Source organism: Hydractinia symbiolongicarpus, chromosome 6 (assembly GCF_029227915.1).
Source record: "Hydractinia symbiolongicarpus strain clone_291-10 chromosome 6, HSymV2.1, whole genome shotgun sequence".
Classification (NCBI taxonomy): domain Eukaryota; kingdom Metazoa; phylum Cnidaria; class Hydrozoa; order Anthoathecata; family Hydractiniidae; genus Hydractinia; species Hydractinia symbiolongicarpus.
This window is the reverse complement of record NC_079880.1, coordinates 21,612,097-21,631,996: the sequence shown is the minus strand read 5'-3', so window position 1 is coordinate 21,631,996 and position 19,900 is coordinate 21,612,097. Positions and strand designations below refer to the sequence as shown.

General features: G+C 34.8%; 2 protein-coding genes across 3 annotated transcripts in view; both read right to left on the bottom strand.

Annotated features, from left to right (window-relative positions):
* The window catches only part of LOC130647564 (AP-5 complex subunit sigma-1-like), a 39,290-nt gene extending 19,443 nt beyond the window's left edge, over positions 1-19,847 (bottom strand). The window contains exons 1-9 of one of the 2 annotated variants that reach the window (XM_057453465.1): positions 14,032-14,267; positions 13,657-13,708; positions 12,994-13,106; positions 9,357-9,460; positions 8,366-8,395; positions 7,960-8,019; positions 3,342-3,462; positions 2,652-2,711; positions 1,519-1,850 (exon numbers count right to left, since the gene is read on the bottom strand). In XM_057453465.1, the coding sequence (XP_057309448.1) occupies positions 1,776-1,850; positions 2,652-2,711; positions 3,342-3,462; positions 7,960-8,019; positions 8,366-8,395; positions 9,357-9,460; positions 12,994-13,106; positions 13,657-13,696 (603 nt within the window). In that variant the 5' untranslated portion in view covers positions 13,697-13,708; positions 14,032-14,267 and the 3' untranslated portion in view covers positions 1,519-1,775. Of the gene's footprint in view, positions 1-1,518; positions 1,851-2,651; positions 2,712-3,341; positions 3,463-7,959; positions 8,020-8,365; positions 8,396-9,356; positions 9,461-12,993; positions 13,107-13,656; positions 13,709-14,031; positions 14,268-19,776 lie in introns of those variants that run through there. The other variant, XM_057453467.1, reaches the window with a different exon arrangement.
* LOC130647562 (uncharacterized) lies at positions 14,384-17,293 on the bottom strand. Its single transcript, XM_057453463.1, has 2 exons — positions 15,267-17,293; positions 14,384-14,545 (listed from the first exon to the last, which is right to left on the bottom strand). The coding sequence occupies exon 1, from the start codon at positions 17,031-17,033 to the stop codon at positions 15,303-15,305; it is 1,731 nt and encodes a 576-aa protein (XP_057309446.1). The 5' UTR covers positions 17,034-17,293; the 3' UTR covers positions 14,384-14,545; positions 15,267-15,302.
* Positions 19,848-19,900: the final 53 nt, after the last annotated feature.

Sequence of the window (19,900 nt, the reverse complement as noted above, 5' to 3'; positions counted from 1 at the left end):
TAAAATCTCTCCACATAACCTGTTTTTTTCCCCAATAAGGTAGTAGAAATAATTAAAAAGTTGTATACCAACCAGGTGTGGATACCAGCGAAGCATCTTATAGGGGACTATCTTAAACACGTGTTTACAGTGTGAACACGTGTTCACACTGTTTTTTAGTTAACGCGTTGAAAAAGATCAACCTCTCCTATTCTTAAATCGCAGTTGCCTATAGGGAGGTCGTTTGACATAAAGCAGACATATTTCAGTCTTTTTATGCTTCTATCAATTAATTGACACAGTTTTTCTTTTCCAAAATTTAACCTGTTTCAGGCCTGGAAATACTAAGTGATGTCACCCAAATATCTTTTTATGCTAATATTGTGCTCTCATCGGCTAACAAATATTTGTGCCAAGTTTTATGGCAATACGATGTTACCTTTATCACTTTTGGAGGGTGTTTCCGTCCACCGGCTTTTCAGAGCCATAAAAAATGCCGTCCGGAATAGGGTTGAACGTATCTGTAAATTAATCGTCACACCGTAGGGAAATTACTTTTTGTTGATTTCGCAAAAATTATTTCGTTAGAGATAAATGCTAGGAAAGTATTAGGTCGGAAAACTGCAATTAAACTTAATTTTTCACATCACAAAATCAATTTAACATAAACAACTCACCAAATAAATGATTTGAGCATTCAAATGAAAACAAGTCAAAAAGGAATTCTTTCTGCAAGGCATCGCTAGTGAGAGCTCGCTATGAAACTGCACGACTATCCCGCCTCTGTGTAAACTTCTTTTAGAAAAATTAAACATTCAAAAGCCGACAAAGTTTTATAGTAGCTCTACTTAAGCAGAAGAGAGTGAGAAACGTTGAAAATACTAGTCGTAGTTTCTTCAATGCCCGCATTATTTTGGAACAATTAACACAGCGGCCGGCGAAGATCCAGGAAATGGAGAAAACAGGTCATGCTGACGTCAGCAAGAATTCATGTTTAAGATATCGGATCGTATTTAAACATTCCTCAAAGTAAGTGGGTATGGGGAGACCGTATAATGATTGCTTGTGGTTTATTGTAGGACAAAGATATTTTTTCTTGTATATTTTAATCGTGACAAGATGGCTATTTTTTCTGTATTTGGAACATAAAATTCCTGGCAAAGTTCCGCCATTGTTCGACGGATAAATTAACTTATACGCATGCCGTGATTGCATAATTTGGCCATATATTAGCCAAAATCGCTTAACGATGCCGGGGTATTTTTCGGCGTAATCTCTCATATCAAAAAGACAAAATCCCTAAGGAAGAGATTTTGCGAAAAGATCACAAAAATGTGAGCTATCATTTTAAACAGACAGACAACATACGGCGACGTTTCGGTAATTTGCTGTAATCCCCCTTCTTTATTGAATATGAAAGCCTTTAATAAATCGCTTAGTGTAACGTCTTAACTTTTGGCCAGCGTTGATCGATGCGCATCAGCCAGTGGTTTAGTATAAACTAAATATGAAAGCGTAGTTCTTACTATAACGACATACATTTTGATGGGAATTTTGTTTCTCAGTAGATTGTACATGTGAGTAAAATCTCAAATCATTATGATTGTATTGAAATCAGAATGTCGATCTTGCTCAGACAAGTAACTAAGAAAATGTAAACCTTGCTCAGGAGGTTAATTTAATTACAAATCACTGCTGATTAGTGTCTGATTCGATTTTCGGTTGGCGAGCAGCTTCACTACCTCTTTTTGCCACCTTCTCGATTTAACAGCAAGGATTCGCCTCACCACATGAAATTATTTTTTCTCGGATAAAATTTTATCTAAATCTTTTTCGAACTGCTTCACCAAACGATGATTCATAAAAATGAGCTAATAATAAAAACAAAAAATAGATAAACATGTCAAGCGTAATTTTAAGTGGATTTAATTCCAGCGCATAAATTGATTTGCAAATTTTACGAATTTCCTGGTTAGTTTACCAGGAAAAACGTTTAGTCAAACAACAATATTTTAAAACGCGCAATGTCAGGTAATTCTTTCACATTATTTGCATTAGCTACGGCGTTGCAATGCTTCTTATTGATATCAGAAACAATCAGAATAACTCCCTACGGGTTAAAACTTACTTATTAAATTCTACGGTGGAGAACATAAACTGAGAGCAGCAAAAAAATTTTGAAATGAATTTGAACAAATGTTGATTTAGGTGCTGTTCATATGAGAAATATTTTAATCAGGAACAAGGAAATTTGTTTAAGCATGATGTCAAGTCGAGAAAAAATTTAAGCGTGTTTAGATGGAAAAAAAAGCATTTACCCGCCTACCGAAATCTTGGAAAGCAGGTTATAAATTTTCCCATAAAAGCGCAAGTTTCTTCGGTAGGCAAGATAAATTTACGTCGATCCGGCATAATTTTTTTGAAATAAACAATACCACATAGTATTTTCTCACCCTGGGAAAAGTTTACTCGCCCATTCCATGTGAACAGGAACTAAAAACGATATCATTTCTCCACTAACAGAGGAAATTTATTCCAAATAAAGAGTCCCTAACTTACTTCACTGCACGGTACGGTTTCGCGATACAAAACGCTAGCACGGTACGGAAAGTTTCATGATACAAAACACTAACACGGTACGGAACGGAACGTTTCAATAATAGCTGACAAACCTGTCCCGAAGGTAGAAACACGTGCAACAATGCCACCATTTTGTCTGGATATGCAATCAACTAATAAAAAATAAACTTTCTTTAATTATACCATTATTTGAATCAACTTTTTATCTTTCAATTTCAAACCTCTTGTTTAACGTTCTTCCAAAACTGTTTATTGGCTTATAGTTACACCTTGATATTTTGTGACTTCTCCTAACTTTATTCAGCTCTAATTTCTGCAAAAATTGCTTTTTGAGAAAAGTGCCGAAGTGTTGCCATGGCAACTAATTTTTTGAGTTGATTAAAATTTTTAAGCATTTTTTTTCTTAATTGTTTTTATCAGCTTTAGGAGACTTCTTAGTATATATTGCCACATTATCTTTTGTTTTTCAAAAAATACGAAGCCAATTTTTATCAACTTTGGCAAAATTGATGACGTCATTATCAAAAACTGCTAACATCAACAAATTTCTTTTTCAAATTGTTACTTAAGGTCTGAGCAACACTTGTGGTAGGTTTGATGTCCGAGAGACAACAACTTTAGAAATTGCAGCTACGTTAAACTACCTTAAACTTTCAGATTTTCTTTTGAAAATAAAAGATGCAGGTTATCCATACCAAACACATCAATCACAGCGACATTTACCTTGTTCATCCATCTAATTGTTACAAAAAAACTGAAGAATAAAAAGAAGAAAACCATACCTGGTTGTAACCTTCTTCCACCATATTAAATATATTCGTTGCATATCCTACAATCATGGCCAACACATGTTCAGCCAAAGTGACATTCTCACTTACAGACATCAACATGACAAATGCGCAACTAAATACATATGATAAAGAGATACTTTTAAATGGATTATATGTACGAGTTCTAAATTAATGATTTTGCAAATCGAAGTTTCTTAATGTGTCTGACAAATTTTTTTAACAATTTTAAGGTTTTTACAGGCTTTTTCGCCATTTTTAGATGTTTTTCACGGTTTCTTATTAATTGTTTTTTAATAATATAATAATATACTATGATATTTCAAGGCACTAAAGCACACACACAGAGAAGAAAAATACCTGGGAACAAAATAAAATTAAAAAAATATACCCAAAAATAGCAATACCGAAAATTTATGGGAAGTTAAAAAAAGTTTAAGCACAACACCTTACAACGAGACAGTGTTTCAGAACTTCCCCCCTAATATTTAGAGATATATCAGGGTGCCAACCATAACTTCATCTCTCAATTATAGGAGATTGTAGGTAAATTTTCCGTTCATTTGTATGACATTGCGGGGTCAAATTGATAAAAAAAGTAACCAAAAAGTAGGAGATTGTAGGAAACTCTTTTCAAACTTTCACTTTAAAAGTTGCTAATTTTGCGTAATATACATAATATATGTAAAAAAGAAAAGAATGGATGAAAAGTATTTCGAATAAATAAATATCAGGGTTTCTGCCAAGTGTTAGAGACTAATTTATGGTCCGAAGAAATGTTAAAAACAAAATTTTGGTTGAATGAAAATCTAAAAAAGTAGGAGTTTGTATGAGAAATTATATTTTCAGGTAGTCTGTATGTGATTGTAGGAGATTGAGATTTGTCATTTTGTATGAGATTGTATGATTTTGTATGAGGGTAGGCACCCTGTATATTCATACTTTAGGGTTATCAAGATTTTTGTCCAGGAAAGGTTAGATATTCAAGGTTAGAGCACATGAAAATTAAAATATACAAAAACTGGCATCATTATGAAAACAAAAGAATAAAATACGTAGAAACTGCTGATGGCATATCCGAAAAGCTTTTACTAATTCTAAAAACTTGTTTGTTTAACATTTATTTTAAAAGAATTTTTTAACATAAATATTATAACATTTTGTGAATTTAATTGAGAAGTATAAAATTTATTCCATGGAGAAAAATAATCCCTTCATCGAGGTGGGTGTTTGGGTCACATTTGAAAGTATAGTTACAAAAGGGTTTGGTCAGATCAGTGTATTAATCGAACTTTAACTTGCCCAACAAAGCCGGCCTTAAAAACTTTGAAATAAAATGCTTGCTTTTTTAATTTTATTTTTTTCAAATTTTAATTTTAAAAATTATTTAATGTTCATTATTAATAAAAATAAGTAGACAAGAGGGAAAGAATAACTAAGCACATTAATTGGGGCTTCGTAAGGGGCGGCTTGTAGTCCGCCAGGCGTGAATAAAAAAGTTTTTTTTGGTGAGCGAAATCTTGCGTTTCGTGCTCTGCTACTTGAGTTCGTGTAAACAAACTCTTAAGTAGTACAGCTTCGAAGTAGCATAAACTTTAAAAATAAACGAATAGAACTTCAGAAGAATTAATTATGAAACTGTGCTCATGGCGCCGAACATAGGTTTGAGTGAGTATCACTGTGTGACTGACACTGATGCGATGATGACAGTGATCTGGAAGAATCTTTTACTGATGACAGCTTTATACATTCTTGCATCACATAGCAGTAAAAAATACTTTGTTGATAATGTTGATAGTTAGCTAGATCAATTTCCATACTGGTCTCATCAATTGAACACTACTGCTAAAAGCCTAGGCACACCCTTGAGGTAGCTAGCTATATGTCTATGTAATGTGAGTAACTGCAAACTATCCAGTATTTTAATTGTTTTTCTTATTGTGCAGTTCCGTAAAGTCCTGTAATAGTTATCCCTAAATTTCAGCCGTGCAAAGAAATGTGTTTAGATTTGGGAAAGCGAGAGCACTCGCATTTTTCCAAATGTCTAATTGATGTTCGGTTAAACTTTAGAAAATGTACACACAAAAATTTATAGAATAAAAACTGTAATCCAGATACGCATTCACTCACCGAGTAAACTTGGAAATTTTTGTTCCTTTAAAAGAGCGTATCTGCGTTTGCGTTTATATGATGCTCGGAGATTTTCGCTCTTTCAGCTTTTATATGATAACCAAAATTTCTCTCTACAAATTCTAAAGTTGCTCCTAACGTTCTTCACAAAACCATGCACCCACCCATCATAACAAACGACGTCCATTTGTGTCAGTTAATTTTTCACAGTGAATTTAGCTTCGCAACAACAAAGGTTTATGTGGTCATTCACAAAAAGTAATGTAGCTGGCATGCTCAAAGAAAAAGGAGGCGGAGAAGTAAACTGAAACCATATCAAAGTGTACAAGGGGAATGAGGTCTTCAAAGGGCTTACATATCTCAGCTTTACAAAATTAATGGAGTGGTTTTTACGCATCTTGTCTGCAAAAAAATTTATTTTAATTTTAACACCTTAACCAATTGTCCATTTTTCAAGTAACAAGTTAGAATTAATGATTAATGGAAAATTCCTTCTGATACGTTACAACCAATAAACCGGTTTTTTGGCTTGAAGTTGCAGAAAAACTTGCCACCGTTAACATGAACTGATACATATACATAGATTTTGTTTTTGCAGGTTTAGTAGTTTTTTTAGCAGATTTTATAGATTGTGCCTTTAAATTTTCTAACCTATAGATTTGATTTTACAATGTTAAAGCTGCAGGTCTACCATTATGGTAACCGTTTGCCTGATTTTTTATATTTTTATGTTGTATGATATACACTTTAAATCCTTTTTTTAATAAACTAGTCGTTAGCTCGTGGAAAAATCCACGGGTTCGCCCGTCGCAGCTATTTTGCGTGAGACAGACGGACAGACAGACGTATACGGTCATTATAATATAGACTAGTTGTTGCCCGTGGAAGAATCCACGGGTTCAACCGTCCATTATATTTACCCGTCGCAACAAAGTGGATAAAAATATATCGCATTTGATATTCGTGTTTTCATAACATCATTTTCTAACTCTGTGGGGGGTCCGCGCAGAGACAGACAAAATACGGCTATTATGAAAGAGACTAGTCGTTAACCCGTGGAAAAATCCACGGGGTCGCCCGTCGCATTCGCTCGTCCTTTAAATTTACCGTCGCAACAAAGTGGATAAAAATATATCGCATTTGATACTCGTGCGCATTTTAAAATATTCGTGTTTGCGTTACGGGACGCCGCTTTTGCGGACACACAGACAGACGACGGCTATTATTAATGAGACTAGTCGTTAACCCGTGGAAAAATCCACGGGGTCGCCCATCGTGTTCGCTCGTTCTTTAAATTTACCCGTCGCAACAAAGTGGATAAAAATATATCGCATTTGATACTCGTGCTCATTTTAAAAATTTCGTGTTTCCCTTACGGGACGCCGCTTTCGCGGACACACAGACAGACGACGGCTATTATTAAAGAGATATTTATAAAATATGATTTTAATTGCTTCCCAAACTGCATTTTAAATATTTTGAAACTATCAATTGTGCATGCAAAACAGTATAAATATGATCCAAATTATAGCCAGGTAGAATGTAACAATAAATTTAGCTGTATTTCACTGTATATAATAATACTGTGCAAAATAACTCTTTGAAATATTTTGTTTTATTCTTTCTGGATTCTAATGATTATTGACTGCTTGGTTTTAAAAAAATATCGAATGTGCATGCATGTAACTTGGTAGCATGTGTACACGTGATCAGATTAAACCCACTGCGTATCCTTTTACTGTGCACTTCATGTGTTAGTGCAACAACCCAGCCCTGTGGTCAAGGTTGGTGTTGGGGCTAAGTATCGCTTTGGAAAACAAGGGGTGCATTTGTATTAGCTTTGAAAGAGCAACTGTCGTATCACGGTAAACAAGAAGCGGCAAGCAGTTGCGACTATATAGTATTTCTTACATAGAAACCTTAATGTACAGGATAACCCAGGGATGTAAGGACAGACACAGGGAAGACACAGAATAAGTTTTTATTTGTTATCAAAGTGTAACCTCTACTTTTGACAAAAAAATTACCAGCCAACAGTGGTAAAAATGTGCGTAACGCAAAAATTAGCTAAGTCTGAAAATAAACAGAAAAATGTCAGTTCTTACAATGCAATTTCAAAACAGCTAAATGATAGACACTTTTTTCAATTTCTTCGATGCGCTTCTTAGTTTTTTCACTTCCAATCAGATGGGTTATGTATACAAAGATTGGTTCGTACCATGGTCTTAAAGTTAGCAAACACAGGCTAATTTTTAGTCTTTATTTGTTAATCCAGACTAACGTGATTGACCCCATGTTTGTTTTAATCAAGGAAACAAGGCAAATATCCCTGGTATATTTCCTGTATTCTGGTCCTACGTTAAAAAATTAATGTATTCGATTATTCTTTCTCTCTAGTCTAAAATTAGCCCAAGTCAACACCCGAAGTGTCATGATGTATATCGCAAAAAAGAAAATTGTGAAATTAAAATGAAAAACAAACCCGTAACATGCTTGCCATTGTACGTTACAACTGGATGAAAACAATTCATTCTTTGAAACTCTAATGGTAAGAAAAACAGAACATTAAAGGCGACATAATTAAGAATGACAACAACAGCAACAAAAACAAAAACACCAATGACAACAGCAAGAAGATCAACAACAACAAAAACAACAATAACACCAATGATAGCAGCAACGACAACAGCAACGACATAAACAACAACAAAAACAAAAACATCACCAATGACAACAGCGACGACAACAGCAACGACAACAGTAACAACAACAACAACAACAAAAACAACAGCAAAGACAACAACAACGTAAACAAAAACAGCAACAAAACAGCAACGACAAAAACAACAACAACAACAACGGCCATAACAATAATAGTAGCAACTAACTTGAATATTCCAGTCTCAATGCTCTGTTCCCTAAAATGAAAAAAAAAGACTGGAAATAAATGATATTTTTAACCAGTTTGAAGAAAATTTCTTTAATTTGTGAAAAAAGGGGAACGCTTATGTTCCAAAACAATGCAGTAGTTTCATGTACAGTAAACCATGTTTGAATAAGTCTATCAGACCGGTGTGAGTTTATTTGTCACTATAACTGCTTAAAAAAAGGCTTAATTAAAAAAAATGGGATACTCAGTTGGGGTGGAGTTTTGGGTAGCTAGTTTTAACACTAAAAGTGTATATTTTGTAAATACTTATTACAGAATGAATATTTTTTTTTCAATTTTACTGAGATACAACAGTTCTTATAGCACGCATTCAGTTGTTAAAAACAAATTTCACCTTGACCTTTTCCTATAACGTGTAGTTCTTCCATATTTACATTTTTGCATAATAATTTACTGATCAAATGTCTCATGCCCCTTAATCTGTTTCTTGTAAAATTGAGCCGTTATGTGAAGTTGACCAATTTGTATAAAGACAGGCAATATTTCATGGTGTGATTCTGATTGTATGGTTACCGTATGTATAAAACAACCTCATAGCTATTAAGGTTTAACTGTACTTGTTTCTTTGTTTTTTTAGCCATTGACAACAGAACCTACAGCCTTGCTATATAAAGCTTGCATGGGGCAAGCCTTGTTTTTAAGTTATTTTAACATTTAAAAGTTATTGCTAATACAAACCATTTACTGCGAATTTTTTGGGACGGTTTCCAACTGAAACAATGGAAGTCAAAGAAGCGCGCATAATTATCTGGTCTATAGAATAAAACTACCACCTAAACACTACACCAATTGGGGTACCCCATGTTTTCAATTAATCCCTAAAAATGCTTTTGAAACAATGAATGCATATTTAAATTCAAATGTATATAAGACTGATGGTCCTGCCCTTCTAGCAATAAACAGATTTTGCTGCCATTACAGCAACTTACTTATTACCAACTTGTTTTCGAAAAATATATTCCGTTTGAACTCTTGCCATGATAAAACTCAAGATTTCTTTCTCCTTTGTGCTCACATGTTCAGCATTTTCAACCTGCAAAATAACACAAAATTAAAAACATAACAAAACATGTCAAAATATAAAATGGCCTGTTTAAACCATGACAAAATTGAAAATGTATGGTTTGTGAATGCAGTTGTTTTTTGTATTATATTGACCAAGATTATTATGTGAATATTTTGGGAGACATGGCGAGTTAAATTAAGTAAAAGTTTTACGCATACATTTGCTAGGAAGACACAACTGTTGAATACAGATGGTTTTTAATGGCTGTTTCCTAAAATACAATGAAACCATGGACACCCATACAAAATATATATTTTTGCTTTTAAGGGTTAAAGAATAACATTTTTAACCTTACATTGTGTGACCAATGACGACTAGTATTACTTGTGATTTGTAGTGGCAAAATACTTTTCTATGCGCACTACAGAAAAACAAGAAAATGTGTGAGGAGAATACTTCTGAAAATACTTTGACTTGTCAGTCCAGTATTATCTACTTCGATATGAATCGGGCAATGATGAGAGAAGGATCTCTTGAAATGTCGCTGAACGTAAATCCTCAGGTCCACGACATGATAAACAATCATATCAAAGGAGAATACTTGTCACAAATTTTCTTGTAGAGGAAAAGGCATCACAATTCAGGGGGTAGTTGCAAACAACCTCCTGCAAACAGATTGGTTTCTGATGTTACAGATGAGGAATTATCACCATACCCATTTAAAGAAAAGTAAGGTATGCAAAATAAATGTTCCAGGAATACCAGATCCAGTGTTTTCTTTAAGTTATTTCTAACAGCTGACAAGCAGCAAGTATCAGACATAACCATCAATCATAGTCGACCACTTTGTCAAAGATCACCTTGGAACACTTGAAAGGCAGTCACAATTGACGAAATGAAAACATATATTGTCCTTAATTTCAAAATAGGACTAATAACTATGCCATTTTATAAGAAGTATTGGAGCAGACGATACTGGATCACTTAAATCAGGTTATACTAGACATTACTACACCTGGACAGAACCTTTTCGGTGAGAAATCAATGATGCTGTGGCAAGTTTTTTGACAGTATATCAAGAATTCTATGAGCCATGTACTTATGATGGGCTTGTCAGGGGTATGTCATGTGTTTACAGATAATTATTATACTTCGGCTGCTCTAGCTGAATTACTGTTGACAAAACGTACACAGATGCAAACTAAAAGCAGTAACATTAACAAAGATCAAGAAAGGGAAGATCGTTTGGAGGTCCAAAGATGTATAGTTGTTTGTATGATGACGATGATTCGCACACCTACTCAAATATTAATATTATATAAATACTAGTCGATAAAGCCCCTGGAAAAATCCACTAAGGCAGAAGAACAATGGAAAAATAGGTTGCTTTAGATTTTTTGCTGACGTCAGCAGTGCATATACAAAAAGAAAATTGGTGAAATTTAGTCATTCTTTGTCTGTAATGTGTAGAGGTTGAAACGCTGATCAAAATATTGTATAGAAAATCATATGTTTTCGACAAACGCCTAGGGAGATAGAAGGTTTTAAAAATTTTGCTGATGTCAGCAATGGCCCGCCAAAACCCTAAAAAACTTTTTTAGAAATTTGTATACCTGTTGCCTTCATCGTATAGATCATGAAACGCTGATCAAGAAAATGTGTAGGATCATGTACTTTTGACAAACAGTTGCAAAGATATTAGGATTTAAAGGTTTTTGATGACGTCATTAACCCGTTCATTCCGAAACGGATTTGGGGACCCAGGTTTGGAAAATTACCCAAATTGGTCCCAGGTGGTCCCTAGTTACCCATGCGGTGAAAAAACATTGACGTCACCAACTCGTTTCCAAGTTATTTGGCCTCAAAATTTTAGGTGCACTGTAATAGCATCATTAATTTAATATAGGATATTGACGTTGAAATAGTGTTATTTTCGTCGCGCTCTAACGTCAAAAAATTAAACATATTAGACATAACTTTTTCGGCCACATCAAAGGAAAATGAAGACATCCACTCTGCCTGTTACAAACAGACACAGTCTCTGTATTATTATAAGAGATTATATTATTTATAATATTGTTAAAATCATTAAATTAACGTTAAAAGCGTTAATATTATTTAGCATTATTCTTTAAGCTTAAGAATTTTTTAAAAAAAAATTATGGGGTCACGTCATGACTTTGTATAAAAGTTACAAAAATTTGAATGAATAATACTCTCCATCATCTCTATTCTGTGTATTAAAACAGATAATCTGTAAAGTAAAAGCCCAAATATTTGAGTAGGTGTGCGATGATTTGCACATATAAGTTAAGTAACGCATCAAGTAAACATGTAAATCAAGTGTGATGTAAAACGCACATGCAAAGGAAGTTATGCGTGCAATACGGTCTCCTAGGTTAATCTTTGTTGCGCATTCATTTTTTGCGGTAGAAAATTGTGAACCCCAAACACGATGATCGAGTATCTACTGGTATAGCGACTCTCTCAATTTTAACTTCCTTTTCTACATGTCCAAAATAGTATGCATGATTATACTGTCATTTTCATAAATTTATTGTTTATTTTTCAGGTTATCACAAGCAAATAGGCAAATATATGCTTCGTTTTTAAATTAAAAAAAAATCTTTATCTACGTGGCTTAAATAAAACTTCAAAATTTCTTTAGAAAATTCAGCTACATTTTAACAAAGTTTATACATAAATTGTTTAAAATTGTTTGAATAACACTTGCGGCATACACTTACAAGCGGAATAATAAAAATGACACTATAGTCATGCATAATATTTGGGACGTAAAAAAAAAGTTAACATATACGCTATACCACTTGATCATCATGTTTGGGGTTAACGATTTAAAACATCCCCCACTTTTCTACCACAAAATGAATGCTCAACAAAAATAACCTCGGAGCCCATAACGCATGCGTAACATTCTTTGCACGTGCGTTTTACATTGCACGCGTTAATTGATTCACACGTGCGAATCATTGCACACCTATTCTAATATTCCTGGTAATAGCGTTATTCTAACGCTAATTACTATAATCGTCTTAACGTTATTATCATTACAAAAAAATTGTATTAGCGTTATTAACATTATAGCGCTAAATGTTAAAGCATTAAATTAGTGCTTTAAACGCTTATTAACGCAAGTGTTTGTTATCAAATTCCCCTGGACAGTCACATATATCAACAATAATCTGTTTTGACTGGCGTAAAATCAAGACTGATGAAGCTTTTGAGCACCAATCACCCATACAACAAATTTACTTTTTTAAGATGTGCAATAATATGGTGTCTATGAAAGTATTTTCAAATTACAAATTAGTGCATGAAAATAAAATGTGTGCTATTACATGCGAAAAAAATTAATTAAAAAAAAAATATATATATATATATTTAAAATTGTGCAAAAATTTCACAAAATAAGTTACCATAGACCATGACTTGATTTAAAATAAACAATTTGAACATTCTACCTCATTGGAGAAGCCTTGGTCTCTTATTTTTTGCTTGATTAAAAACAATTTCTTAAAATGATCACAATGTTTTCAAACCTTTTTAATCAGAAAACCATATGGTTCCCAGTAGCATAAAGCAGGTTTAGCATTCTCTTTGTCAGACACAGTGTGAACAAGTAAAGCATTAACCATATTTATAGGTTTGATCACTAAAGCAAAAATGCACACAAATTAAAAAAAAAATGGTGTCATTCTGACCAAAATCATTCAAGAACAAACAAACAAAACAAAACGATAGTTTTAATTAAACTATATATATACAACTACAAATCACATACTCGCCTTTAAGTAAGCATATTAAAAGTACATTTTTTATTGGAAGAATTTTGAGGATAGGAATGTCTTAAAATAACAGTACTGCACTTATTGATAGGTGTGACGAAAAAGGTCCCAAGCCAGAATTTGTCCAGACTTTTTACCTAATTATGCACAAGATAATATGTCACTCAGTCTGTGAAATTTTAATGCTTTGAACTAACTGTAAATGATAAAGATAGCAGACACTGTGCATACATGTTTTGCATCAGAGAAAAATATTTGAAAACTACATTTTGGCATGGAATTTTTATGGCTTCAATTAGTTAAAGGGAAATCAAGTTGCAGATCCCAAGTTATAAGTTCATCAGCTAAAAATTAAGAGGCCTGGAACAAGCAAACAAGTGTCATTTTGGCAAAAAAATATTATGTTAACCAATTTACCTTTATAATATCTATGCATTGATAAAGTTTGAATGCTCATCTCTTATTAAGTCTAAAATTGGTGATAACAAAAAATGTCTAAATTTGTTATTACTGAAATAGGACATCATAATTCATGCAGCACAATTAAATCTGAAATCTTTAAATGTGAATATCTTGAGAAAAAAAGAGCTTTATAAAAAATCTTAAAAGACTTGTTAGCTAACTTTTTAAGCTCTGTAATATAGTAAGTAAAAAATTCTGGAATTTATTTACTAGGGCCGAGTGAATGTTACCATAGCCCTTGGGTTGTATGTTGCACAGAGTTGTTTGGGAAAACGCAGACCCTAATTGGGTCTCAGTAGCTTAAAATTGAAGGATTAATCGAGTACTTACGTATGATGATTGATCCAGATTTTATTTTCCAAATCTTCTGCGTAAGCATGAGGGTGAGAGCGAAGCTCGATAACCCAAAATCCTACTTTGAAGACAGAACGTGACTCGCTGGCCGAGTGTACCTGCTAAAGCCAAAAAGGCATAGGGCAGGGAGGGCAGGGCACCCTCATGCTTACGCAGAAGATTTGGAAAATAAAATCTGGATCAATCATCATACGTAAGTACTCGATTAATCCTTCAATTTTATTTCCCAATCTTCTGCGCAAACAGAGTATGAGACTTCAATGCATAAACGCGGCCAGCGAGTGTGGTGAAAACAAAAGAAAGGGTGAGAAGGATAAGACAAAGAAAATTTGAATAACTGAGCAAACTTCTTTAAACAATATAATGTTACAATCAGTATGTAAATGTTAAAAAGAACGCAAACTAAGATTCATGACTTGTCGCTTCCATAACTGAGTCCAAGAGCGAGGCACCAAGATCATGAAGACTTGTCACACTACCAATAACATCTCTACAATAATAACGATAAAAGGTAGAATCCCTACTCCAAGTGCCATACTTTAAAATGACATCTAGAGGTACCCCGGTAATTTTTGCTTTACTCCCAGAGGCTGAACGACAGCTGCCTGGGGAAAAAACACTGGTATCAATACCGGCTGAGGTCATAGCTGATTTTATCCATCTTGATAGTGTATCCTTAGAGGCAGCATGATGAGGTTTTCCAAAAGTTACAAAAAGCGGAGCAATTTCCTTAGATATCAATTGTTCTCTTTTTGACAGGTAGGCTTTGGTACATTGGAGTGGGCATAAATCTGGGTCAGAAGGGAATGCCCTGTACATCAAGGTCCTATCAGTCTTTTTAGGCCGTGTTGTTTTAAGCAAGCCAGGTAAGTGACATAGCATCACATCGTCTGTCAAATCTATATACGGAACAGATATATTATGGACACTGTGAACTCTTTGACCTGCTAAAATAGTAAGGAGACAAGCCAGCTTGATGTTAATATCCTTAAAGGATAAATCTTTGTTAGGACTAAGAGACTTTAAATAAGTCAAAAGAACATTTGTATCCCATATTAAAGAGTATTTGGGGGTACTTGGTCTTATATTAAAAACTCCTTTTATAAAACGGCTTATCAATGGATGCTCTGAAAGAGAACTGTAACCACTGATTGAAACAACTGAAGCAATAGCACTTCTAGTTGTACATAAAACACTATATCCAGACCCACCTTTGAATAATTCAGTAAGGTGTATTAACACATCTTTCACATTTGGATGATAGGGATCAATCGACCTCCCAGTGCAATATTGTATCCATCGTCTGATTGGACCCGAGTATTGTTTCTGGGTACCTTCTCTCCATGATGCTGCAATGATATCGACAGTGTCTGATGGAAGCTCTTTACCTTGTAACGATTCCCGGAGACAGGCAGCATGAGCAGCGACAAGGTTTGGTGTAGAGGATGTTGTCTTTTTGTTCCCGGTAGAAACAATAATCTAGATGAAGGAGGAAATAACACAGGTGTCCTGTATAACATATTAATTGCTTGAGGAAACCAAGGCTGCGAAGACCAGAAAGGTACTACAAGAATGCCTGTGGCTTGATCTATATTTATCTTTGCAAGAACTTTTCCAATCAAATTAAATGGTGGGAAGGCATAAAAGTTTAAATTCGACCAGGTCTGAGCGAAGGCATTTACAGCTTTAGCATCTGGATCAGGTCTTAAAGAAAAATAATCCTCACATTTTGCATTGAGTCTGGATGCAAAAAGGTCAATATCAAATTTCCAAAAAATGTCGGAAATTATGTTAAATTGTTTTACATTCAAGGACCATTCAATGTTATCCTGAAATTGTCTTGATTTATAATCAGCTATAGTATTTAATACACCAGGTATATGACAGGCTGATAACCAAACATCACATGTTCTAGCAAATTCCCATATTTCAACAGCCAATTTATTACAACCAATGGAGTGAAGGCCCCCCATCTTTGTTATGTAGGCCACAGCTGTGGTGTTATCCAATCTTAACTGAACATGTCTAAAATGTCTTATTTTCAAGAAGGCTTTGAGTGTAAAAAATGCAGCCAACAACTCTAAAGTATTGATATGCTCAGGTAATTCTCCTTCAGACCAACGCCCCCCTATTTGAGAGTTTCCGTCAGTGCCACCCCATCCTTGAAGACTAGCATCAGAGGATAAAATAAGATCAATTTTAGGCAATTGTATAGGTCTGGTAAACTGAGCCATTGTGAGCCACCACTGTAAATCCTTAATAGAAAACTCTGAAATAAAAACCTTTGAATCAAAATTTCCATGGCCTAGTTTGAGTGCTAGATTCTTATCTGTCTCCAAGGACCTGTAATGTAACTTGCCATACTTCACGGCATCAAAGGCAGAAACTAATGTTCCAATAACCCTGGAAACAAACCTAACTGTGGGGTGATGCATGTACAGCAAGTCCTTACATAGACACTTTAATTTTATGACCCTTTCCTCGCTTAAGGCTATTGTCATCTGAGCAGAGTTTAACACAAACCCTAAAAACACCATACATTGGGTAGGCACAAGAATTGACTTGTTTGGATGTACAGTAAATCCTAAGCTGCTCAAAAGTGAGACAGTTGCCATAATGTTTCTTTGGCATGATTCATAAGTGTCACCTTGCAAATAAGAATCATCTATATATACAACAGATACATGACCTGCCCCTCTTAGTACTTTAAAGGGTGCTTTAAGAACTTTGGTGAAGATCCTAACAGCTGGACCAAATCCAAAGGGTAAAGCTAGAAATTGGTAAAACTGTCCATCCCAAGAAAAAGCTAAGAACTTTTGGAAGTCAATATGAAAAGGGATGCTGTGGTATGCGTCCTTTAAGTCAATACTTCCCATCCAAACACCTGGTTTGATAAGACATAAAACATCTTGCAATGTTTCCATTTTAAAATGGCGATATCTGACAGATCTATTTAACTGTTTAAGGTTGATAATCATTCTTGAGCTACCATCTTTTTTAGGGACAATAAATATACCTGAAAGAAAACAGTTATTTGTTGCTTGTACCTGCTGGATTGCCTTCTTTTGTAAAAGTTGTTGAATTTCCTTACTTATAGTTATACAATCTTTTTGTGAAAACTTCACTGGGTGGTAAGATGACACTGGGACACTAATAAATTCAATTTTAACCCCATGCTCAATTATGTCTAGAATATACTGGTTTGAAGTGATAGTCCTCCAAACTTCCAAAAATTTGTGAGTATTACAAGCTTGATAACGCCTAACTGCTTACTCAAGGTCAGCAACAACAAGGTCTTTACCTACCATTGTTTTCTCCCTTTGTACCCTTTGTACTTCAGGGTTTGAGTGTACCTTCTCAGGGAGTGGTTTCGATCTTTTGAGAAGGTCTTCTCGTTTTTTGACTGGTTATACTTTGCAGAGGAGGAATAACTGGAGGATGGCTGTTTGTACTTTTTAAAATTATTTTTTGAATATGGTGTAGATGGTCGTGAGAGCACTTTACTAGTTTTCTCCTCATCTTGCAATGATTGGATTCTTTTGTCCAAATCATCTCCAAACAGCAACAAGTCTTCTTCAGACACATCCTTTGCCAATCCTTTTAGGTGAGGCATTGCACCGATTAATCCGACTCTTCGATACTGATTTAGCTGCTGGTTGGCGTTACCGATTAGACAAAGAGCATCTTTAGCCAAATTTAATAAAATGGATGGTTCTATTACAATAAGGTTTCCTTGTTTGGGTGCCTTAATAATTTGGTCTGCCAATTGTAAGATATGCACTTGGCTTTTCGAAACAGTGGTTTGCAGTTTCTGCAATACCAGATCATTTGATCTTTTGCTGTCTGCCTTGGCCCATATAGGTTTATTGCAGCTCTTTACAGACAAAAAACGGCAATTCGTGGGAATTTGGACTTTTTCTAGTCTGCCTTTCAATTTTTCATTGGTAAGTTTCTTCGACCACATGAGTTTAGCCATAGATGCTAAAGGTGGAGCTACTTCTGTGCCAAAGGAGTCCTCATCGTTATACTCTTTGATGAGGTCAGACCAGACATCTTGGTCTGGGTCCTCTAACTGGTTGTCTTCTTGCCCCAGCATTTCATTCATTAAACCATCATACAATTGGTTGGATGCTGATGTACTTATGGCATCAACATCTTTTTTACTAGGCCTCCTAGTAGAAGAACTAGATTCTACATGACTGAGGCAAGTTTCTGCTGATGAAGACCTGGATCTTTTCCTTCCTCTAGGGTGATCTGCAGATATGGAAGCATTTGCTTCATTTTGTTTATCTGCACCATGACTTAGACCAGGAGAATTGTCTCCACTGCGGTCCACATGGAAGTTATTATCATTGTTTAAAACATCGGCTCGGAGGCTGTTCAAGGAAGTAGAAAATTTTTCTCCTAGGGCTGTGATTGCTTCCAGCTGCTGTTGTTGCATGGCTGGAAGGAGCTTAGTTAAAAAATCCATTGGAGTTTCTAACACTATGGGTTCACCACCTTCTTTTGGGGCTGAGGTGTCTGCCATTTTGATTGCAGCTCACCATAAATTTTAGATCTATAGCAGTAAGTAAATAAATAAAATTATATAAGAGAAGGAATAAATATAATTCTCTACTACTTATGGAAAAATAATAAAATATAGCTAGCTATAGAAAAAGAATTAAAAACGGATTAGCATAGCTGAAGTTTACCAATCGCAAACACCAACAAATCGCACACGTCCTTCACCTTCAGTAAGATTTGGGAAATGAACTGCTGAGGATGTTGGGTTATCGAGCTTCGCTCTCATACTCTGCTTGCGCAGAAGATTGGGAAATAAAATAAGCATTGAATACTCTCAGACTCCCCATCTAAGCCATGACATCTTCTAGAAATATTAGACAGGGTATATTCCTTGATATTTTTGAGGCTAGTTATGTAAAATATGCACATCATCATCATCATATCATGTCTGTCTTGCGATCCAATATGCTAAAAGGGGCAACAGGGAACTGGTATCCAGGTTGGGACAGTAACAAGTGGCACACTGACAAATAATACTGCACTATTCCATTTTTTTCCTAAAGAAACAACTAGGAAAATCCATCTAAAATTCTGTGAGAATGGTTCCAATCTTTATTAAAAGTCTAGCTTGGAAGTTGGCATACTTTTTATCATGCACACTTACATACATACTGGAAAGTTAAAAAAACAAACAGGCCTATATCAGGGATTAAAGGATTTTTCTGAAACCTGAAATACAAGATTTATAAAGGCCTTTTATATTCTTTTTTAATAAAAAAAGTTTTACCAATAAACAAATATTTCCTATTTAAAAGGTTTCTAGCTAGCTAGCTATAGCTAGAGCGCGCGCAGGGGTGGTTTCTAGCCTACACCTAAACAAAGTCGTGTTGTTAAAAAAATAGCCCTGAAGTACATTCATATAAGGTAATGCAGCTAGCTTCAAAGCCTGTTGAGGAAATAAGTTCTACATATCGCTTATTCAGGTTTACCTAACAAGCTAAAACTCCAACATTTTATTTTTGCTTTCGTTTTTAGCTGATCTCACCAGCATTGTTTACCGGACGGAGCGCTGTTTCAGTCACTTTAATGGAAAGCCGATTTGGAAAAATAATACCTTTTGTATAACTTTCCTTTCCTTTGTATAACGGCCTGTTTTGTTCTGTTTGTTCAATTTTACCCACCCTAGGCAAAGATTAAAATGTCGTAGGTACTTACAGCCATTCCCCTAAAAATACTAGTCGTACTTTTCATCTTGCATTTTTCAAACTCTCTTTCTGCTTATTAATGGACTTTGGGCACGAGGTTCATTAAAAGTTATGCATCTGGTATAAAGTGGTGG

What these genes read in the sequence shown, in the direction of transcription:
- LOC130647562 (XM_057453463.1), bottom strand. Translation starts at nt 17,033, where the DNA reads ATGATTATCAACCTTAAACAGTTAAATAGATCTGTCAGATATCGCCAT.